This window comes from Eptatretus burgeri, chromosome 8 (assembly GCF_056783735.1).
Source record: "Eptatretus burgeri isolate ZD-2024b chromosome 8, Ebu_testis_v1, whole genome shotgun sequence".
NCBI classification, from domain to species: Eukaryota; Metazoa; Chordata; class Myxini; order Myxiniformes; family Myxinidae; genus Eptatretus; species Eptatretus burgeri.
This window is the reverse complement of record NC_140968.1, coordinates 91,980,480-92,004,810: the sequence shown is the minus strand read 5'-3', so window position 1 is coordinate 92,004,810 and position 24,331 is coordinate 91,980,480. Positions and strand designations below refer to the sequence as shown.

Below are 24,331 nucleotides of genomic sequence, written 5' to 3'. Positions count from 1 at the left end.
CTGAAAAATCTCCGAGATCAGCATTAAATAATATATTTAAATAATACTTTGGCTCATGCTATAGTAGCCTTTCAGGAGGATAAATTGTGATCAAGTGGACAACTATATCCATAAAACCAGGAAAAATGTTATAAAAAAGACAAATGCATTTTTCAGCTAATAAACAGCTTGACTCACTCACTTCCTTGTAGTAGTGGAAGATAAAAAGTTAGAACTAGCTTCTGGTTGGGAGATTTGGAATGTTAAAAATGTTTTTAAATTGTGAAATAGAACATTTCCTTTAGCCAATGCATATATCCAACACCTGCCCACACTTGGGGGTTCTTAGATGAATTAACAGGTACACGGTTGGGATTGTTCTTGGCCTGTGAGCTCACATTCCGGACGTTCTGCAGTTTGAAAAGCCATAATTGTGTGCTGCCTTAGGTTGCCAGGCTGGAAGGAGTGTTTCCATATGTGGCCGTTACACAGCACACATTGTTGCCTAACGCAGCTGATGTTCCGCATCTAAGCCGTGAGGACCAAGTGGGTGGCTCGGGGGACATGCCTTTATTCCCTATATTATGCTCCACCACTTGCATCTTTGTCCGACACCATCGATTTCACTCCCGTTCTTCAGAATGATTTCCATCCATGAGGCTTGCTTCGCATGGTTGCACACATAAATCATTGCTCTTATTTCGGAAATTATTGATGTATTGTGGATGTGTAAAGCTTTGTTCAATTTGTTCTTGCTTTAAAAAGCAGGTTGTTGTTGAAAGGAAACCAATGTAGGGAGGTAAAAAACGACATTTGGCCGATCATTGCAAAAGTACAATAATATTGACTGAACAAATGTTTATTTTGACTATTTCGAAAATATGTCTAATTTCTTCTTCATTAACATAAAAATGTTTTTGGATACATGATAAGAAATTCGACATAAATACAGTGGGGTGCAAGAGTACGAGTCTACTTATGTCAACAACAAGTTTTCTCAAATCATGATTTCAAACATAAATTTGTCATAATATTGAAGATATGTTTCCACATTATTTTATTTATTATAGTTACTAGCATGGATTGGCTCACTGCGTTCACCTCTCCACATGTCATTGCAGACATCTTTTGGGTCTTAGGCATCTGAGTCTTTGGGGTCTTAGAGGGTCTTCAATGGTTGAAGGGGTCTCAGCAGTCTAAATCGTTGAAAGGTACATTCCAATAGTGCATAATTAATAGACATATGTGTGTGAAGTCAAGGTGCAACTGATGTTCAAACAGTACTTAATTAATAGACATATCATCACATGACTTCACCATGAAAGGGACATTCCAATAGTATATAATTAATAGACGTATGTGCAGTCCGCAACCGACGTTCAAGCAGTATGTAACTAATATACATATAGTCACACGGCTTGAAGGACTGCTTCACTTTCACCTAATTAGTTATTTCCTCCATTCACAGTGGAGTGTTGTGAGTGGGTGTTCATATTTCATTTATATATTGACTGCTTTTGACGTTTGCACGTGATACATGCTTGGGAGCCTCACCTCATTGATATGCATTTCTGTCTGCGCTATCGCTGATGATTCACCAATAAGTGATGAAAACGGTCCGGAAGCTGAGGGGGTGTGTAGCATTGGGATTCTCATGTGTGTATGATGCGTGAACGTCTTTATAGTTGTTGAGGAACTCTGGGAAGGGTTCGAAACAGAAAAGTGCTTACCTTGTGTAGGTCTTCTTTGTTGCTTTATGCAACTTCTTAGGCTGGAGGGGTGTGGAAGGGGTCAGTTGTTTATATAATCCAAGCCACCTGTATTTCGTTGATTTGATGAGAGCTGATTGGCTATTCTCTCCATTTGCCGGTGAGAGATATGAGTGGGTCTTTCTTTATGTTTGTGTGTGTATATATATATATATATATATATATATATATATATATATATATATATATATATATATATATATATATATATATATATATACACAGTAGACTAAGCGTAAGTTGGCAGCGTGTAACTCATCACTTCGCCGAAGTTGGCAGCGTCAAAAAGTCCCAAATTTATCTCATGTTTATAACAAATCATTCTTATTTGGATATGTACACACGTTGATCGCACTGCAGGCAGGACGATGGCAACTAAGCGTAAGCTTACAAGTAAACCTACCAGAAAAATATGACATTATCAAGTTTTGCGAGGCAAACCCACTGATGAAGAAAACAGCCATAGCTGAGAAGTTCGACATCAAACGGCAGACATTGAACAATATCTTGAAGAATAAGGGCAAGATATTTGGACAAGTGGAGAAGATCGTGATCACTTTCCAACTCACCAATGAACCCCCACCAATGCCCCGAGGATTGTGTTTCCCTTTTGGTACAATAGCCGGCTTTGGGTTTGTTGCTCCCTCTCACACGTACGTGTCCAGGCCACGCGTGACTTCATCCTTCACCCCACAGTCATCATGAATGTTCGCATATGGGTAAGTCGTCACTTTTTTCTTGGGCCCGATGGTGATGACTTACGAGTAGTCTACTGTGTGTATATATATATATATATATATATATATATATATATATATATATATATATATATATATATATATATATATATATATATATATACATATCACACTGGCAGACCCAAAAAAAATTGACAAAATTATAAACTGGTCAAACAGAATTTTGCTTATATATCCATACCATATTGTCCAACCTTTACATTCTTCTCATTGTTACCTGCATCCCTTATTTGTCCGTCTCCGTCTGCGTTCTCCCTCCGCCCTGCTGTTGTTGGCTCTTCTTTCTCCTACTGTTCCCTTTGTTCTGTTGTGTCCTGATTTGTTCTGTGTCATCGCTCTTCCACAAGCCTAGACAATGTAAAAAAATAATAATAATATTAATAATAATAATAATAATAAACTAGAAGGGCACTCTTCAATGTCCTGACATCACCAGATATACCTCTGTCCACATTATTACATCATTATACATAATTTTACCAAGTTTGTTTTTAATCCCTGAACCCAGATTCAAAATATTGAAAAATTTTGGCTGCCAGACGATGCGTCCAATCAGGTTGAAATTTAAAACGTGTATTCCACATGACAACAGAATCATCATTGTAAAGTTTCATGTCAATTGATGAAGCAGTTCAAGAGAATTATATTTTTTAAGATTTTCATTGAATCCAATGTGCTGCCAGACCATGTCACCTATGAATTATTCATGAACACCTTGGTATCCCCAAAGCCTGAGGAACATGTTGGTGAAGTTTCCCCTCGATCTGTCAAGCCTTTCTGTAAAAATTATTTAAAGGTTGTTCTTCAAAAAAATCATAGCTGCCAAACAATGTGACCTATGACATCATAGGTGGATAAGTTTTTGTTCCTCATGGATAGGTGATCATACCTGTAAAGTCATTTTATGGAAGATTTTTGAAGGCTTTTATGTTAAAAAAAAATATGGCCACATGTCTACTGATGTCATCAATTCCCCCACCCCCAACCCACAATTTATCCCTCGATGACCCTCAAAATTTTTCATACTGATCGGATAAAGCATTCGACGTATGCAATTATAACGTCATAACAAAGCCTCCTCTGCCATCATTTACAAATCACACTTATTTCCAATGGGGATTACTTCACATGTGCCAAGTTTCAATTTTTGTCCAAGGAGCAGTTTCAGAGATACAGAGGTCCAACGTTTTTCCTTTTTTCCAACATGGCTGCCACACATGACTTATGACGTCATAATTATTATTAAAAGATTCTACATGAATAGTCGCTCCGATGATGAAGATTTTGTGTAAATCAGATAAGCGGTTGCAGAGAAAACAGGGAAAATTAGAATGGATTGTACATACGTATACATACAGACATATACGTAGGGACGGAAGGACAACCCAAAAACATAATGCCACCGGTGACTTCGTCAGATATGCCAATTTGGCAGGACTTACTCACCTCCTTAGAGACAGACACAGTGTCCAACTAATCCAACCCCACCCCGAGACACTGGGACTATTATTTATTATTTTTTACAGCTTAAACCTCCCCATGCACCCCAGTCCCCACCCTCCCCCTGCCACCACCCTGTCCCCCCCTCCCACCCCCAATTCCATCCCGGCAGTTCGAGGGTCCATATCAGTCAAACACACAAACAAGCAAGCACACAAACAAACAGACACTTCTCAAATTAAAAGTATGATTCATATCCGTAGAAAGGTAAATAATACGAGTTCCCTTACAAGAAACTTCAACACAGGAGGAGGCCATTGATCCATATCCATAGCAATACTGAAGGCAGTTCGATACGCGAATGAGATCCAATTACAGCAACATGCATTTCCTCCCCTTCAACAACATGGTCCAGGAATCACCTTCATGCACCACAATGGTCCTGCTTACAGTGCCATTGGAACAAGAAATGTTCTTGTCGATCCACTAACCTGCCATCTTGCCGGATACGTATCATCGATCGTTGCAATTTAACCTTGCCAAAGCAGTCACAGACCCTCGACAAGCTGGGACAGGAGCTGATTTTGGCATGGAATGCTATCCCCCAGGTTCTGATTCTCATGCTCACATGAAAGGAGAGGAGATGGAGACCATATCCTGTGCAGAGCGTTGGTGTTGTTTAAGCAGTCTCATTGCTATTGGGCACAATCCTGGATGGACCGCCGCTCCGACACAGTATACCAGCAAGCTGGCACTCATTTTGCCGACCTCAGAAGGATGACAGGCCAAGTTAACCCACCTGGTATTAATTCAACAGCTGAGTGGGATTTGAACTCAGGACCCGTGGATCCAAAGCCTGCCACCCGAACCATTAAGCCAACTTCAGGCATAATTAAATGGATATGTAATTATTCAGCATCTCTGTCAGAGGTTAGCACCTCATCTGTGTCCCATGATGTCGGAAAGGCGAATTGCATCAACAATCACGTGTTCGGTTTTTTTATGCATGCAATATCATAGGTATATATATATATATTTCTTTGTGGGGTGAAATGTAGAATTTCGAATGAAAAAAAAGAAATTGAATGGATTGTCAACATGGACAATGAGGTCACCAATTTTCTCTGCCATCATAAGGAATGTCAGTTTTCATGGAAATGTTGAGAGAGGTCATTATGTCAGAAAATATTTTTAAATTAACATTCATAATGTGTTGGTCTGGTGATAATAAGCAGTTGTAACTAGAAAGATGCCGAAATCAGGAGGTTGAGGTGCTGAAAAGCATGCAATTTGAAAGATGTAATTTTTAACTGCAAATGTAGATTTATTAACGAGATACGTCTTCCACAGCGGCCTTGCAGCTTGTGGATGGAGGGTGTGAAGCCCATCAGAGCAAGGTTTGCACCGGTAATAATGTTACATCAGAAGACGCCGTTTAGCCGTGGCATGCGAACACATGGGAGCGTTAATTTTGTATATTGTATCGGAGCGGCTGCCAACACAGCAACCACATTGTTTTGTCGTGAGTATCAACTGGAATACCGAGAATATCAGATCACTTAGACCACCGAGAAGATACTCGCACTTTAGGCAGGAATTTGCGATTGATTTTTGTTGGCGATGATAACTCGCCACCTTTTGATGAAAGATACCATGGGATTTTAAACATTCACCAATAATCCCAGTAGATGGTACATGCAGCATAGAGTCCAAGGAATGGCACACCATGGGTACAGGGAAATTAATATGGGTAGACAATAACATGAACAGGCCGAGAAGATGACCCAAGATGGCTTTGATTAGCATTCCTGAAGCTCAGGAGGGAAGAGTGAGATTGCAATAACTCAAGTTCCACAGTTGGGAGAAGGGAGGATCAAAGGACTGTGTGGGATCCTGGAAAGTTAATGAAGAGACGGTTACTGGAAGAACTTGTGGATCCTGGAGATGCCGAGATAGCGAAGAGATATAGTCATGCCCATGCAGAGCTGGTCCATACATGACTTCAGTCTTTTTTATGTAGACAACTCATAATATAAAACAACCCATTATCCTCAGCAAAACTAGTGAAGCGAGAAGTTATGGGTTTGAGGTCATGCTGACTTTGTGCTACAATTCCACCATCAACTGACAAAGGTCATGTATTGGAACTCCTTGAATTGCTCCGTGGTGCATTGCAGATGTATCAGTAGTAGTGGTCATCTAAGTGCCATGGGTGCAGCACATGATCACAGTTTCCCCTTAGAAGCAGAGATTGCAGGGATTAGCCACCTCTTTGTAATATGATGGGCTTCTTTTTGATAATAGAATTGCAAGTCCATTTCCAAGATGTTCAGTTTGCTGCGTGAAATGTCACATCCAACCAACTTCGCTCTTCATTGCCCACTCGACCTGGTTATAAATTCCTTCCTCGATTGTTTTGTCCAAGCAGGTTTCGAGATCATCTTTATTTTTTTTTGTCGCCATGTAGTCTGTGGACGCCCGGTGGTTGACTCCAATTTAATAAGGTCCAAACTGAAAGACTACAAATTTGATAATTGTGTATCATGCGTTCAAGCAACATGTCTGAGCCAACAAAATTGTTGGCATAAGCCAATGTTCTTAATATTTACAAAGGTCAGAGCACGATGTTTAAAATTTAACCGCAGTGCAGAAATCATTTTGTGTTTATCCTGCCACTTAATACATGCAATCATTTTAAAATTGATGTTGGCAAAGGCATATATTTTATTAATCAATTACTCAGTTAGTGTGCGTGCTTCACAACCACGTAAGAATACAGTGTTGAACAAATACAAACAGGCATGATGTACTCAAGGCAATGTTGCAACCATAAATTGTTTAAATTATAAAATGCCGAGCTAGCCAATTTCAATCATCTGTTAATATCATCAGTCATACCAGTTAGAGAAGTATTGCCACCAAGGTAAAAAAAAAAAAATTATTAACGACTGGTATGATTTCATTGTATCGAGTCCACCAAAAATGATGACTGCACTGGCATTGTAGCAATGTACTGACGCTTTGTTTTTCTGTTGCAGGTTAATCTTAAGGGTTGAATTTATCATGAATAAGTGGACACTTCAGCAGAGGGCACTGATTGTGGAGCTGTACTTCCTAAACAGTTGCAGTGTTGTGTGTGCAGAATAGCAACAACAGACAAAGCCGTAAGGAGATGGCTGACGGTATTCCGGCAGACTGATTCAGTGACAGATGTAAAAAAGGGTCAGGTCATCCGAGGTCAGTGAGAACTGCAGCAAACATCGCGGCTGTCCAGGAAGACGTCGCGCGCTCCCCGAAGAAATCGTGCAAACGGCAATCCCATGAAATGCAGATTTCCAAGACTTCACTGTGTCGGATTATGAAAAATGATGTGATTATGAAAACCATACAGAACCCAGGACCTTACAGGAACTAAAGGACAATATTCGTGGAGAAATCCTTAACATTCATTTCTAAACACTGGCATCTGTGATGGAGTGTGTTGTGCAGCGGGCACAATTTTGTGAGGATACCTGTAGCGGTCACTTACTGGATGTGATTTTCACAAAATAAATTGCGAACAATCTCCAAAGTGTGTTCTTTCATTTCCATATTATATATTCAGTAGAACACACTTCTTATTTCCTATATTGCTGTTTGAAACAGTCACGACTTTTGGCCGACCTTGTACAATTTAACAGACGGGGCATTTGGATAAGCCACAGTCATAATTTTACATCTGGCAGCTGCAAACTCCAAACCGTTCCAACTTGCACTTTATGATAATTTGAAGATCAAGAAAAAGTTGAAATTTTCGTTCATCATGCAAATTCAAAATACCCAAACTTGTCTTATTTACCTTCCTTGTGTAATGCAAATGTTATTCCAATTTCTTTCTCAACATTTCCGTGGCTTTCTTCAATATGTAATCCAATGCAAACACAAACTAGAGAGTTCATATCACACCAAATCCTGAACCATCTTGGGAAACAAGGATATGGGGGTGGGGTGGGGTCTGTGAGCAGCAAATTTGATTGGTCAATGTTAAAGGCCGTACCATTTTGTCGAAGAACTGCTAAACAGAAGCGTTCTGAAAGTGCTAAAAAGGCGATTTGTGCCCTCGTGTTCAAGTATGTAATTCAATTAAACAAAGATAAAGATTTTAAAGGTTGTAAAAGAAAAAAATTCCAAATGTTTACTGCCATTGATAGTCTTTCACACCACCTTATTACCTCCACCACTGAAGGTGAAGGAGGTTATGTTATCACCCCTTTTTGTCTGTTTGTTTGTGTACAGGATATCTCAAAAAGTTGCGGACGGATCCAGATGAAATTTTGTGGAGGGGTTCAGTGTGTGACAAGGATGAACTGAAGACAAGGATGATGCTTTTGGTGAAGATCTGAATCTGAATCTGCATTCGAGAGTAATTTAATTTTAAAGTGATTCTTCACCATTGAGAGATAGCGCCAAAAACGATGTTTAGCATGATACTTCAAAAATGTAGAGGGCCCGATATGTTCTCGTGGATCAGGCATTACGTGGCGGAGGTATGCGCTCTTCCAAGTAAAGTGTCCTTCTAGTTTAACATTTTACATTAGTTCTTTGTTCCTGCTGTTTGTGTCCTTTATGATGTCATTAAAAACAGTAAGTTTCCTATTTGGAATGATTTTCAATTTTGTTTGACACCGAGATAGGCAGACAGAGTTAATTTTTTTTTAATTTCACTCCTCTCTGCGCATTCGCAATCGGGACAAATTCAGAGCCAAAGTATTGTAAAATTACAGGTTTGTTTTCCTATTCATGTTCTGATCCGTATTCAAAATATAACATTCAATAGAGACCCTCTTCAGGACTGGTGTCCCATATCTACTGCCCCTGATGTGAACTCAGCCTGGGAATTCTTCCACAGAAACTATCTCTCTCTCTCTCTCTCTCTCTCTCTCTCTCTCTCTCTCTCTCTCTCTCTCTCTCTCTCTCTCTCTCTCTCTCTCTCTCTCTCTCTCTCTCTCTCTCTCTCTCTCTCTCTCTCTCTCTCTCTCTCTCTCTCTCTCTCTCTCTCTCTCTCTCTCTCTCTCTCTCTCTCTCTCTCTCTCTCTCTCTCTCTCTCTCTCTCTCTCTCTCTCTCTCTCTCTCTCTCTCTCTCTCTCACTCACTCACTCACTCACTCACTCACTCACTCACTCACTCACTCACTCACTCACTCACTCACTCACTCACTCACTCACTCACTCACTCACTCACTCACCACTCACTCACTCACTCACTCACTCACTCACTCACTCACTCACTCACTCACTCACTCACTCACTCACTCACTCACACTCTCTCTCTGGAGGCCCTCAATGCCAGACATGAGATCAGGGCCGTTTCTCTGGACATATCTTGTGTTTTTGATACAGTCTGACATCCTGCCTTACTATCCAAACTGTCTGCCAAAAGCATCCAAGGCCAACTCCACACATGGCCTAATGACTTCCTCTAATCTCGGACCCAAGTGCATCTCTCAATGGAATCCTTTCATCTCTTCTTCCTGTTGAGGCTGGAGTGTCCCAAAGCAGTTTTCTGGGGCCAGTACTATTCCTGATCTTCATAAATGATCTCACTTATTCTGGAAAATCCCCTTTACCTGTTTGCTGATGATTCCAACCCCAGCCAAGGGCGTAGCCAGAGGTCCAAAAGCGATGAGGCGAAAAGTGGTGAACTTGGTTTATGTGATGGTACGTGTAGCGCAGTGTTGCGAGCGCCAACAGCGCGAAGCCATTATGGCGAGGGGTCTGGGGGGCGCTCAAGGCCCCCAGAAGCCAATGCATTTTTAATGCCCAGAAACCTGTTCTTGGCTAATTTCAATGCTCAAAATTTTAAAATGTTAATGTTCATTTCAACCACATTAATCATGAAAATATATATCCATACAGTCAAACAGTAAATTTTGTTTGTGTCAAAACATTTTAGCCCCCATGGTAAACCCTCACCACGCCCGACCCCACATGTTCTGTCATCATTCAATTGCAATGTTCCTCATCATCCTTATGATGGTTGAAGGCTAGTGCCACTCTTCTGTGCAAACTGGTATCCCAAGCCTTGAGGATGCACAAGGTGTCCTCATGAGAGCTGGTGCCTCATGAGATCAGTGTACTGGGAGGAGGGTTGTTCAGTCACTGTCGGGGGGGGGGGGGGGGTATTGTCCTATTTATGTATTGAGATAGGAATGGAGATAAGAGTATTCAGAGCACTGCCGGGTAGCTTTGATAGTTTACTCCCTAGGGAGCTCAGATGGCCAGAGGGCTCAGGCCAGATCATACTTCAGGAAATGAGCGACGAGGCGACCACCTCGTCTGCCTCAGCCTGGCTACGCCCGAGCCTGCCGTAACATCCCTCATCCTTCAGACAGGCATGCTGCAGTCTCTTCCATTTCTTCAGAATTTTCCAAAATCACAAGCCGTTCAAACACTTGGAATATGCCTTTTGATCCTGACAAATCTCACACTCTCACTATCTCTCTCCAAACGAACTCTCTGGCAACTCCAACCAAATTTACCCCCCCTCCCCACACCCCACTTTACTTTCTTAACAATCTTCTTGAGGAAGTTCAATCATTCAAACTCCTGATCTAACTATCAGCCATGATCGTTATTGGGCAAACCACACATTTCAAAGTTGGCCTACAAAGTGAGCCACCGACTGAGCATCCTCCATTGTGCAAAATCATTCCTTGGCACACCTGAACTCCTATCCACCTACAAGGCGTTCATCTGCAACTTGATGGATATTCCAAGTGTTTGACTGCTCTCCCCTTCCTCTGCCTCACATTTTTCTCAGCTTAATGCCGTAGAAACCCCAAGGCCTTCAAGATTGTTGGAATATCCTGCGATTAAGCTGAGTGTATGGGCCTGTCACTTCGCCATCGCAGACAGGTCTGTGGCTCTGTCTTCGACTGTCTCCTTTCTGGTCTTGCATCCTCTGCTGTTTCCATGCTTTTTCTCCATTCCCCCCTCCCCCACTCCCCCCCCCAAGATTTCTGAAGGGCACACATGTTCCACCATCAACCCCCTTCTGGTTAAACTACCTAAATCCAGAATCACGACACACCTCCATTCACTCATTCCTCTTATTTACCGCCTGTGGAACCAATTTCCACATCTTCTTCAATCTCATTCTTCCCTCCAGGTCTTCCCTCCAGGTTCACCACCGTCTCAGATTGTCCCCAATCCAAAACCATGACCTTTTCTTCCCTCGTCAAGGTTAGAACACTTCTATCAACATTTATTATGAGCATGAACACAAACTGAAGAAGACCATTCCTTAGACACATTCACTGTTAACCCAATTTTTTCCCGCATCAGACACAAGTTCTTCATTAAATTTATTTGGTGCTGAATGAAAGAACTCCGGGAACAGCTTATCGGGTCCAGGCGCCTTCCGCGTTTTTAAGCATCAGCACGTACTGGTAATTTCTTCATATTAAAGTAGGTGGGTGGATCGAGTTTGTCTCATCAATCATGATGTCATTTCTCATCAAAGCTACTTATGATGGAGCTTCCTCTGAAAATTGTTCAAAGTATTCAACCTGTGAGAGTTTAGCTATTTGTTCCTTTATCAATTTGTTGTCTTTCCATCAGATTGCACCATCAATCACACTTTGTTTCTCATCATGTGAATTGTGAATAACCTGATACCTTTTATGCAAATCACCAATATCTGCTGCAGGCTTTATTATGATTCCCAGAGGGAGCCATTCAGTGTTTAGTCTTGGTGTCCATTATGTCCTACTTTTTGAAGAATATATTTTTTGTAATTTCGTTTCAATTTTTCAATTATTTATTTTTTCAAAATTTTCAATTTTTTCAAAATTTTCAATCATTTCATTGTTTATTTTCTCATTATTTATTTTTTCAATCTTCAAATTTTCTATTTTATAATTTCTTTATTTTTCAATTTCCAAATAATAAATTTTCAATTTTTGTTAATTTTCACATCTTTGTTTTCAATTTTCAATTATTGAATTCTTCCATAATTTATTTATTTATTTTAATTATGATGCAGAATTTTAAGTGCTATGAATTGGCTAATATTATGAGTTGGCTATACCATCAGCGCTCTCCGATCACAGCCCTCTAGTTTCAGCAGATTTCTGTAACCAGTATATATTACGATCGATATTTGCCACCCATCTATTTTCATTTGTTCGCTGTTTCTTTTGTTCTTTGTTGCCACAAAAACGTCTCTCCATAAGTAAAGAATGTGTTCTTTCGGAAAAACAAACAAACATGCGACTTGGTTGAGTTTGTGGCAGGAGACCACAATAATTATTTTCAGACAATTTTATGACAACAAGGAGGCCAATGAACATCAATTTCCTCTGTTTGAATTGAATTTTTCACTTATTATTGAAAATGTGGTTATCATCACATCATCACTTATCAGTTGAGAATCATTAATTGAAGGAGACTGCTGGGATCTGCAGCTACATGTGGGCATAAAGTTGATGTTGAAATCTGCCATAACTAGTGTGTGATCATCCCCCATCCAAAACCATGATTGTTTCTACACCTGTTAACCCTCCCCAAGCTCAACTCTTTCCAAGTTTCCAGTTTTTCCTTCCTGAGAGTTTCCTTCTGTCTCCATCTTGTCCTCCCATGCATCTTCCCCTACCCCTCTTTCTTCCCCACTTTTATTTGTTAAAGTCTCTCTCTCTGTCTCTCTCTCTGTCTCTCTCTGTCTCTCTCTCTGTCTCTCTCTGTGTCTCTCTCTGTCTGTCTCTCTCTGTCTGTCTCTCTCTGTCTGTCTCTCTGTGTCTCTCTCTCTCTGTGTCTCTCTCTCTCTGTGTCTCTCTCTCTGTCTCTCTCTCTCTCTCTCTCTCTCTCTCTCTCTCTCTCTCTCTCTCTCTCTCTCTCTCTCTCTCTCTCTCTCTCTCTCTCTCTCTCTCTCTCTCTCTCTCTCTCTGTCTCTCTCTCTCTGTCTCTCTGTCTCTGTCTCTGTGTCTCTGTCTCTGTCTCTGTCTCTGTCTCTGTCTCTCTTGTTGTACAACCCTACTATTGGTGTGTTTCCTTTTGTTCTGCCATCTTCTCATCCATTCTATGTTGGAGCTCCTCCACGAGCCTCGACTTTTTTTTAGACAAAAAAAAATATTCATGTAAAAGTACAATGATGACTTTTCATGTCCTTGTCCTTCATGCTATTTTGGAACAAGCTCCTCTAAGAGCTTTACTTATATCGATTTCATTTTCTTATAATCACAATTAAATATCTTTGAAATTGCTGTCCCTCTTGGCACCACAGTGTAGGTTTTTGAATGCACAAAAGTAATACCACAATAATTAGAAAGTATCTCAAGATGCAAAGCCCATCCGCATCAGCTTTGTCGGTGAATTAAACTTGATGAAAACGACAGTTTAAAAAAAAAAAGTGCATTTCATATTAATTTGTGTTCTCCATATACTGTGTGTTGCGAGGGACTTTAACGCACGTGTGAGAGTAACAGAGCCAGGTGAAGACGAATGTGTTAGTAAATTTGGTTGGGCAACGAGGAATAGAGAAGGTTGACAACTGGTGGAGCTGGTGGTGAGGAATGGGATGGCCATAGCGGGTTTATTCTTTCAAAAGTGGGAAAGCTGCAAGATTACCCATAGGGGTGGACAACATAGAACAGAATTGGATTTGTTGGTGGTAAGGAAGTGACGGTTGTGGAGGGTTAAGGATTGTAAGTAAGGCAGTAGTGGGAGAACATGTCACCGCCCAGCACAAGCCTGTGGTGCTTGTGTTTGTGGTATGGATGAAGGAAAGGAGGGAGGCTAAGAGCAAGATTCAGAAGATTATTAGGTGGGAGAAGTATCAGGGAAATGTTGTCATAGAGCACAAGGAGAGATTGAGAGCAAAGTATGAGCATCTTCGTGAAGAGGCGGAAGGTTTGGAGGAGGAGTGGAAGAAGTATGGAGAGGCGTTTAGGGGCATTTCAGAAGTTTTTTTGTAGGAAGCAGTCAGGAATGGGTGCATCATCTCGGCTAGGGATATAATCCATGTATAGTGGACGGAGGAGGTATCGAAATAAGTTGGTGAAGATTAGGTTTGGATGAGGATAGAGAATATCAAGGATAGGGGAAGGCAGCGGGATGTGGGGTTGCACCTGTATGGGCAGAAGAAGAAAGCAGCAAGGAGAGCTGTGGATAAGGTGAGGAATGATATGGAAGAGGAGGTGTACAACAAGTTGTAAGAGGATGATGGGAGGAAGATGTTCGATAAATTGGCTCGTGACAGGGATGAGGATGGTCAGGACATGAAGGGGGTTGGGGGTGGTTATTAAGCATGGTGGGAGAAGGTGAGTGACAGAGAGGAGTGGCAGTATTGAAGGTGCGGGAAGGATATTTAAAAGAGCTGTTGAACCGGAAAGCAAGCAATGGTGAGCTGGAGCTCCTGTGTTATGTGGAGTTGGTGAAGATCACGGAATAGGAAGTGTGGACGGCATTGAAGAGGATGAAGAAGGGAAGAGCACCAGGCAATGATGAGGTGTGTACAGAGATGATAATTGCAGTGGGAGAAGTCAGAGTCAGTTGTACAAAAAGGCTGTTGAAAGTATTATGAGAGACGGTTCAATTCCGGAGGATTGAAGAACAGGGTTAATTGTGCCGATATGGATGAGGAAGTGAGATGTTCAAGATTCGGGGAAGCGCAGGGACATTATGCTGCTAAGTCATGTCATGAAGGTGCTGGAGAGGATTCTGGATGGGAGAATAAGGAAGAGTGTGGAGATGGAGATCGGAGAAGAGCAGCAGGGGTTTAGAAAGGTTAGGGGAATGACAGATGGGATGTTCATGCTGAGACAGCTGGTGGAGACGAGGTTGGAGGTACAAGGTTAAATGGCATTGGGATTTGTGGACCTGGAGAAGGCCTGTAGCACTGTCTTGAGAGAGATGGTGATGGATCACTGAGATGTATGGGAGTGCTGGAATAAGAAGTTAGGTTGGTGGAAGGAATGTACAAGGGAATGAAGTGAAGAGTTTTAGTTGGTCCTAGGATGGTCAGCTACTCATGTTTATCATGGTGTTGGAGCTGGTAAGCAGGAAAGTGAACAAGAGGGGTAGTTTGGGGAGGATGCTGTTCTGCAGATGATCTGGCTGTTGTGGTGGAGAGTTGCTGGGAAATGCAGGAAGTACTAGGGGAGGGAGCAAGGTAGGATGCTTTTGGGAAGTATGGGCTGAAGATGAACATGGAGAAGACTGAGGTGATGTGGGTCGGACAGCAGAGAAAATAAATTAATATAAGGTTAGAGGGGAAGGAGATCAGACAGGGAAATAGGTTTGAGTATCTGGGGGAGAACAGCGACTGGGAATGGTAGGTTGGAGGCAGAGTTGTGGAGGAGGATTCAGGTGGGTGCAGATCTGTGGATAAGGGTGGAGGGATTGGGGGCAGACAGAAAAATATCAAGGAAATTGAAAGGGAAGGTTCTGATGTCATGTGTAATGCCAGCCTACCTTTACAGTCTGGACATGGTGGCACTGACAGAGAGACAACAACAGAGGCGACAGGTTTGCGAGAACAACTGGGCCAGGAGGATTACAAGAAGGTGGATAGAAGGAGGATGGATGAACTGAAGGAGGAGATTGGTGTGCAGATGAGTTTGACTGGCAGATTGGTGAAATGACAGCTGAGATGGGCTGGACATGGTGCAGATGGGGGAACAGAGAATGGCAAAGAGAGCAGATAGGTTGAGGGAGCAAGGTAGGAGGAAAAGAGGTGGACTGTCGTTAGGATGGGAGGATTGTGTGAGGAGGGATATCAGTAAGATGGGGTTGGTTGGAGAGTGGAGAGACTTTTCTGAGGACAGAGGGAAGTGGAGGAGTATCATGGTCCAAGTAAGGCAGAATCTTGGTGCAATTGGACCTCACCCCTTATAATGGGCAGAGGCAGATGAGAAGAAGAAGAAGAAGAATATTCTCATCAAAAGGTCCGTTGAAGATTTGACGACACAAGCTCAATTTGTATAAATTATATGGCCTGAACAAACACACTGGAGCTCAATGGTAAATAAATAAACAAACACAGGAAAGATTTTTTAAAAGTGGCGTCTCGTGCTTGACGCGCTGTGGCAGGGATAATATGGGATACTTAGAGTCAATATGAGTTTGCCTTTTCACATTTTGACCCAATTTTTAACTCACCTGGAACGTAGTTCCGGGGAGCTCATGGGATGGCACATTATCCATCAGTCCGTCCATCCACAAACAATTGCAACTTCTTCTCTGAAACTACACATATGATTTTGATGAGACTTCACCACAACCTCATCACACAGTATGTACCAAACAAAGCTTGTTCACAGTATCTATCTATATATTACTAAAACTCTCATCTTGTATAGATGTGTATATGTATGTATGTATGATCCAGTACATATCGATATAATATGAAAACTCGCATCTTGTATAGATGTATGTATGTATGTATGTATGTATGTATGTATGTATGTTCCAGTATATATCTATATATTACTAAAACTCTCATCTTGTGTATATATATATATATATATGTATGTATGTATGTTCCCGAAATACAGCCAAAACGGTAAACAAGAGTACAAAAATTTTAGGGCCACCTTACTTACCATTCTCCTGCGGTGTGCAGTATCAAGTTTCGTTCAAATCGGGCAACAAAAAAATTTATTAAAAAACACATTCCCGATTCAGTCAAGTACTCTTTGGAAGAATTTGATCAATGCAAATAACCTCAGTGCTATAGTTTGCTGGAGCTATCTTTTTTTTTTTTTGAAATGATTTTTTTTTTCATCAACCGTTGTCACAATGGGAACCCAACGGGTTCACGGGTCATCTAGTTAAATAAATAAACAAAAAAATTAACAAATAAATAAATGAAATTGGGGTCTGAGGAGGTCTAAGAAGGGAGTTTATGGTGGGTTGCCCCCTCCCACCCCCACCCCCAAATAAAGAGAGGCACTTGCTTTCTTCTCAGAAACAACACAAATAATTTTGATTAAACTTCACCACAACCTTCATCACCGGTGATGTACCAAGGTTTGTTCACACCATTAAAAAAAATCTAGGTCTCAGTGGGACTACTGGGGGTTGCCCCCCAAAATATGATTTTCTTTCTTCTCCTTCATCACCGATGATGTCCCAAAATATTTGTTCATGGCATTATAAAAAAACAAGTAAGGGGTTTTACAGGGGAGGTTGCCAACCAAAATTGGAACCTATTTTGGTGGGCAACTTCTCTGAAAGTTTTTTTTTCTCTTCTCAGACACAATTTTAATGAAACTTGACCACAACCTTCATCACCTGTGATATACCAAAGTTTATTCACGGCATTAAAAAAAAAGAAAATCCAAAGGTATTTACTTTCTTCTCTGTTAAATATTTTGTGGGTTCTCCACACCTACCAGTGGTTCCCTGATTTTCTTATCCAGCCACTTCCAGGTGAGTGCTTTTGGGTATTGTCCCTATTTTTAATTATTTTCTACATATTCTCATCATAAAAGTTTGTTGAAAATTAAATGACAAAAGTTCAAATGCGAATAAGTCATGGCCTGGACAGACAGGCACACACGCACACGCACGCACGGTGGGAATGGCAAATTAGAGAGTTCAAAGAACACATTACTTCATGCTGTCTTGAGACAAGGCCATGTGTGGGGTCTACGTGGGGACATGAAATGCCATAACATTTTTGCCAAGTACTGCTAAACAGAAGGGTTTTGAAAGTGAGAAAAAGGCAATTTGTGTTCTCCAGTGTTTATATATATATATATATATATATATATATATATATATATATATATATATATATATATATATATATATATATATATATATATATATATATATATATATACGAATTCGTGCCCGCCGGCGTGCGAACGGCCACGTAAATCGAATCGCGGCACGTCGCCCACCGGACGGACAATTCCGTCGTGACCCTCCAGGAACTATCACCCGGAGCTAGTCACGGGTGGGCCTTTCGACCTCACCACAATCGTGCCAATCGGCCACCCGTGTAGGATAGGGTTGTTCGCCAAACTCGACCTACCTAAGTACCCACGCGGATGGTAAACTGGGCGATTGTACCTCGCCACAGGTCGACTCCGGACACGAGCCGCTTGGGCGGCCCGTTCCGTGCTATCGGGATAACTGAGCAGTATTATCGTCGACCTGGACGGTTCAGATTAATTACCGGGATGTTGCACCCACTACGAACCCCTTACGTGAAGCAGGATGGAGAATCAATTAAAAGGAAGGAGACGAAGCGAAACGGGCCCAGTTTAACATGCAAGCACTTTTTTACGCGAAAATGGAAAGCACGTATATACAGCCATACACAAAAAGCAAATGCAAGAAGAAAAGCAGTTAAAACCGACTACGCACACACACGGCAACACTTGTACAGTTTTACTTCACAGACGGCACCAACACACATTTACACAAAAGCGAAGGAAAGAAGTCACCCTCACAGACAAGGAGGCAGACAGGCCCGTAGGCCAAATGTGCGCGTGACCTGGAGGAGCGGCCAGGTCCGCGAGACCGGGGAGGTCTTACCCGCATCCTCGTGACGCTTTGGCGGGCAAGCCGCAAATGTGGCCGCGCCGCTGTGCCCCGACTCCGTGCCCCTTGGCGGGTTTCGTTGGCACGATGTTTGGGGTGGGGTGGGAACGGGGCCCCCTTTTCCACTATCTCAGCGTGGGGGAAAGGGGGAATTGTTGATGCCCTGGGGGAGGGGAATGGCTGGCTGGCTTGGGTCCCGCGACGAGACGAGCGATCCCCCACACCGCAACCTCGTCGCCGACCGCCGTCCCTCTTGCCTCGGACCCGAGCTCCCTTGCTTGCAGTTCCACTGCGCTCACTCCCCTCAACTCCGCCAACGCAACGCTCCTTGTCCCCAAGAGCAACCTCTCGCCGACACTCTCCAAGCAACTCCAAAACCCAACTCTCTCAATTCGCCTTGCGCTCGCCTTTTCATAGGCGGCAGGAGCAGCCAATATGCAAATTTTAGGATCAGAACGTGATTGGAGGCGAGGCCACGCCCCCCCCCCCCCGGTCAGCCATTGGTCGGGCAAAAAAATGGGCGTGAACCTCTCCTGAACCTAAAATTTGCATATATGGACTTCACATACACACGCTTTGAGGCGGGGCCAAGCCGCCCCGCGCTCGCCAATTTTACGGAGGAGAAGTGGGCGTGAAGCGTTTCTGATCCGAATTTTCCCCTCGGAAAGGCCGCCATTCACGCTCGCGGCTTGACATCAATCGCCGAACGGGCCCAAGACAGCCCGACGTTCAGTGTTCACAGGTGGTGCGGGAATGGCCGTGGAAGTGATGATGTGGGATGAATTCGTGAAGGTAAAGGCGAAGGTGGTGGAGGGTCTTCTGTGGTGAGGGTTGGCATTGTGGTTGTTGTCTGTGGGTTGGAGCGTGGTTGTAGTTGGTGACGATGGCTGGCGTGGTGGTTAAGGTGGTTGTTGTGTGATGGCGGTTGAGACGTGGCTGGTTCAAAATAACGACAGAAAAGAAAAAATGGCTAACTCAAAGCATCGCAGCCCGGATGAATAACATAAATTCCCTCTATACAACGGGTTTGGGCTAACTACACATGTACCTATGAAGATATCTCACCTGAGGGCCCTTTATGGTGTAATGCGAATTTCCACAGCCGTAACAATATATATATATATATATATATATATATATATATATATATATATATATATGTATATATAATAAAATTGAAATAAAATAAAGACTTTAAAGTTCGTATTGAAAAAGAAAAAAAAATCCAGAAAATTACTGCTGTTGATGCAGTGTCTAATACACCACCTTATCTCACACGTTACATTAGTTCTTCGTGCCTGTTGTTTGTGTCCTCTATGACCTCCTTAAAAACAGTAAGTTTCCTGTTTGGAATGATTTTCAATTTTGTTTGACTTGCAGGCAGGCAGGCAGACAGAGGAAAAAAAAATTCTCACTTCTCAACACACTATGATCGGGACAAATTCAGAGCCAAAGTATTACCAAACTGCAGGTTTGCTTTCCGATTCATGTTCAAACTACGACATTAAATTGATATTAAGTTGTTCTTCGATCATAAACTGATGTTTGTATACAGATGGACAGACAGACAGAAATAAACGAATTCCCTAACTTTGCTTGTCGTTTTGTGTGAATGGGGTAATACGATGCATTGGAAGTCTTTGTAAACTGACAATCTGTTTATGAATTACTCACTAATTCTGATTTCATGCTGAAGATCCCACTGTCTGTCATGTTTTTATCTCACATGCATGAAGCGAAATGCGGGGTTAAACAATTGGTTCACTTTGTCTGTCTGTCTGTCTACTGTCAGTCCAATATAAAGGAACCACATAATTTCAATTGAATTTTATATTCTGAATGCTGTGGAAAATGAATTGGAACACAAATCTGCAGTATAGCAGTAATTTGGCTCCAAATTTGGTAAATTGTATGCAATCTCGTCTCGTGTGCACATACACATTGAGGAGCATGGTAATTGTTTTACTCTCCCTGTCTGGCAGTAAAAAAAAAAAATAATTTCAAATCATTTCAGATAGGAAACTTACTATCTTTAGGGACATCACAAAGGACACAAACAGCAAGCACAATTAACTAATGTAACATGTTAAATATGATGTAAAATAGGGTGCATCAACCACGGTAAACTTCCCAAAAAATTTCACAATCTTTCAAACCTTCATTTTATTTACTTGTACATTGAATTATATAGTTGAACACTGCAGAACACGAATCTCCTCCTTGGCACTTTCAAAACCGTCCCTTTAGCAGTACTTAGAAAAATATTTACGCAGTATCATACTCTGAAAGCAAAGTAACTGCGAGATCACTGAGATTCAGCATTCAGACAAATATGGTGGCACCTAGTGAAGTTTTTATTTTTTTTTTTTTTGTACAAAATGCCAAGCACCAGTTGAAAAGACCCTTCACATGTCCTTTTTCTCAAGACTGCACGGGGTAAGGTGTTCTTTGAACCTTCTAGTTATTTCTCGTAAATAGGACGAGAAGAAGCAGTAAGTGAATACTCCACTACAATGCTAAAGTCCCTACAAATATTCGGGTAACGAGCTCGAGAGTAGTTCTTTTTGGTTAGTTGTCGAGTTCCGTCAAGTCGTGTCTGACTTCGGGTGACATTAATGATCAAATTTCTATAATCATCCCCATCCTGCACGACTTCCCCTAGCTCTGACAGAGACGGCTTGGTTACAGCCTTTACCCCAACCCCATGCATCCTGTGCATACAAGGTTTGCCTCTTCCTCTTCTTCCCTCAATCATACCCAGCATGGTTGCCTTCTCCAGCATTAGGTTTGGCATCAGTGCTCATCATGTACATGGTGTTCTAATTTCTTCAACCACCGATTTGTCCGTTCTTCTTGCAATCTTCCAAAGCCACATTTCAAAACTGTTCATCTTCTTCCTTGCTTTTTTATCTTGCCAAAACGAAGTTTTTGCAAGATATGTTAGTCAGCTTTTTCTTCTTCTTCCTTCGGCTGCTCCCGTTAGGGGTCGCCACAGCGGATCATCCGTGTGATCCGCATCGTGATTTGGCACATGTTTTACGCCGGATGCCCTTCCTGACGCAACCCTGGTCGCCTCTTACGACACAGGGATATGGTACACCTATTTTAACCGGGGTATACACCGGCCCAGTACAATGGTACTCACTTCGCCGACCTCGGAAGGATGACAGGCTGAGTCAACCCCCTGGTGTATTAATTCAGTGGCCCAACGGGGCTTGAACTCAGGACCTTTTGGATCCCAAGCCGCTGCCCTAACCACTGCGCCAACACCAGGCTTATATATGTTAGTCAGCTTGTATGTTTTTTTTTTTTGTCTGTAATCACGTATAAAAAATTCTGCAGAGCACAGTTATCATTGGAAATTTTTGTAACTTCGCATATCAGAGGCCTATAGAGGTCCCTTTCAGTGCACAAAATTTTGAAGGTCAATGTCACTTTGTCGCAAATCAGGGGAGTCGACGAAACCCTTATTTTTTGAGTAATTTTGATCGGATCGTCTTCAAACTTCATGGGAATATAGTTCATGGCCTGGCACTCAGCTGATTTATTTTTGGTGGTGATTGGCCTTGACCTTCATGGTTAGCGCCTGAGGTCAAACATTTTTGACCCCAAGGTCAAATTTTGAAATATTAGATACCATATCGAGTAATACCTCATACGAAAGCGCTTGATAAGTGCTTTCCAGATCTGTCAAAAGTTTGACGCTATGACGTCATTTGATGACGTCATGACGAAAAAACGGATTTTTCATGAAAATTTTATTTTGTTTGTCTGTAATCATTGGATTTTTCACCTTTATATCACTCTGTAGAGCAAAATTCTCATCGGAAACTCTTGTGGGAACACATATCGTCGTATTATTACAATACCCTTCAGCACACATAAAGGTCAAGGTCAAAGGTCAACAAGGTCACTTTGCGGTAAATCATGGAGGTCGACAAAACCCTTATTTTTTGAGTAATTTTAATCGAATCATCTCCAAACTTTATGGGAATATAGTTTATGGTCTGGCACTCAGCTGATTAGTTTTTGATGGCAATTGGCCTTGACCTTCATGGTTAGCGCCTGAGGTCAAACATATTTGACCCCAAGGTCAAATTTTCAAGTTTTAGGAACCATATCGTGTAGTACCTCAAATTGAACACCTCGATGAGTGCTTTCTAGATATGTCAAGCTTGAGACATTATGACGTCATTTGGTGACGTTATGAGGCAAACACATATTTTTCATGCTTACTCTGTAGAACGATTCTCATCGGAATCTCTCGTAGGCAGATATTCCTCAAGAAGTCGCTCCTGGTGGATAGCAGCTCTGTTCACCTCAGTGTGACCTTAAAGAAGTCACACGTGGTCACCTTTTGGCAAGATACGGGTCACCCTGCGGGTGACATTGGTTTATTTCACTGTCCATCACTCACATCCACACATTTAAACTGGAAATACTAGACCATTCAGCAGTTTCCTCTTGGTTTGTATTTTCACATCTTTGTCAATCCTTACATTGCTCTTATCCCCAACACATTAATTTCTCCTCCATATTCTTCACTCACTTCAATCTCAGAACCCAGCAAGATGAAACTTTACATTAATTTACTTTTGGTAATGAACGTCAAAAACGACAATTGCACTTGATGCACGAAAAAGTAAAAAAAGTGAAAACATCGTTGTTGAAGAATCGCAGTGTAAAAGAGTTTCGATTTTAAAAAGTGATTTGTTAAGATAAATAAATAATTTCGAGATGAACGCTTCTAACTTTAGGAGCGGTGCCGGGAATCGCTGCTGCAACTGCACACACTGCACACAAAGGCGCCATTGTTCTCGCCGTTTGCCAAGTCACCCTGCCAGGGGAAGCCCTCCACCCGGGCGAAGAAGGTGACCCGAGCTCTATTTAAGAGTCACGCAAGCCGGGCACCCCCGCCCTGCGAGAAGAACAAAGCGCGCGTCGTGGCTTTGACAGCATCGCGTGCGCCGCCGGGGATGCGGAAAACACGCGGTGGATTAGAGTACCTGTGGATCCTGGAGCGATTGCCTTGAGCAGGTGACGATCGACGTGCTGCAGTCGAAATCTCACGCTGCTCATCGTGGTCGCACCTCCTTGAATCATGATGCGGCTTCAGGCTTGATACAAAGTTTTGCGGGTTTTTTTATTTTTCTTCGGCCGTGACGTCATTGATTGACGTCACGCCCCCATCTGCCTGGGAACTCTTGTGAAAGGCGAACGGGGTTGCGAGACAGGTGCTTCACTCTGATGTCATGAAAGGCTCAGTTTTGAGTTTTTTGGGGTTTTTTTTAAGAACACAAGCTCTTTGTTGAAATAATCCGAGAGGTGAAAACGCACACAATTGCACAATGAAACATGTGTGGGGGGGGGGGTTATACCCGAAAAGCTGTATGATTTAGAAAAATCATGGCAAAGTATTGGAGTGATCGATGAGATTTAATTAACTTTTAAACGGAAATGTTGGTTCACAGGTCGTTAGTTGATTGGTTATTGATCCAAACAATGATAATGACGATGATCGAACCCCCGACCAGGGGAAGTTCTCAAATGTGAGTTTCCCTTCTGTTACGAGTTATCGACTACAAATGGATGAAGGTGTGTGTGTGTGTGTGTGTGTGTGTGTGTGTGTGTGTGTGTGTGTGTGTGTGTGTGTGTGTGTGTGTGTGTGTGTGTGTAAGAGAGTATGTGTGTGTATATGTATGTATGTGTGTGTATATGTATGTATGTGTGTGTATATGTATGTATGTGTGTGTATGTGTATGTGTATGGATGTGTGTACGTGTGTATGTGTGTGTGTGTGTGTGTGTGTGTGTGGATGTGTGTACGTGTGTATGTGTGTGTGTAAGTGTATATGTGT

General features: G+C 42.1%; 1 protein-coding gene and 1 long non-coding RNA gene across 5 annotated transcripts in view; one reads left to right on the top strand and one right to left on the bottom strand.

Moving 5' to 3' along the window:
* The window catches only part of LOC147022268 (uncharacterized), a 33,529-nt gene extending 26,411 nt beyond the window's left edge, over positions 1 to 7,118 (top strand). Inside the window, exons 5-7 of the mRNA XM_085892992.1 lie at positions 427 to 525; positions 5,297 to 5,353; positions 6,985 to 7,118. Of these exons, the coding sequence (XP_085749118.1) occupies positions 427 to 525; positions 5,297 to 5,353; positions 6,985 to 7,002 (174 nt within the window). The 3' untranslated portion in view covers positions 7,003 to 7,118. The remainder of the gene's footprint in view (positions 1 to 426; positions 526 to 5,296; positions 5,354 to 6,984) is intronic.
* LOC147022267 (uncharacterized) lies at positions 797 to 24,074 on the bottom strand. 4 transcript variants are annotated; one of them, XR_015061153.1, is made up of 5 exons: positions 23,481 to 24,074; positions 22,711 to 22,851; positions 16,081 to 16,167; positions 2,724 to 2,854; positions 797 to 1,175 (listed from the first exon to the last, which is right to left on the bottom strand). It is a non-coding gene; the product is annotated as an uncharacterized LOC147022267 (long non-coding RNA). The 4 variants fall into 4 exon arrangements; XR_015061152.1 differs by lacking the exon at positions 23,481 to 24,074 and adding an exon at positions 23,227 to 23,407; XR_015061155.1 differs by lacking the exon at positions 22,711 to 22,851.
* Between the last annotated feature and the right edge of the window lie 257 nt (positions 24,075 to 24,331).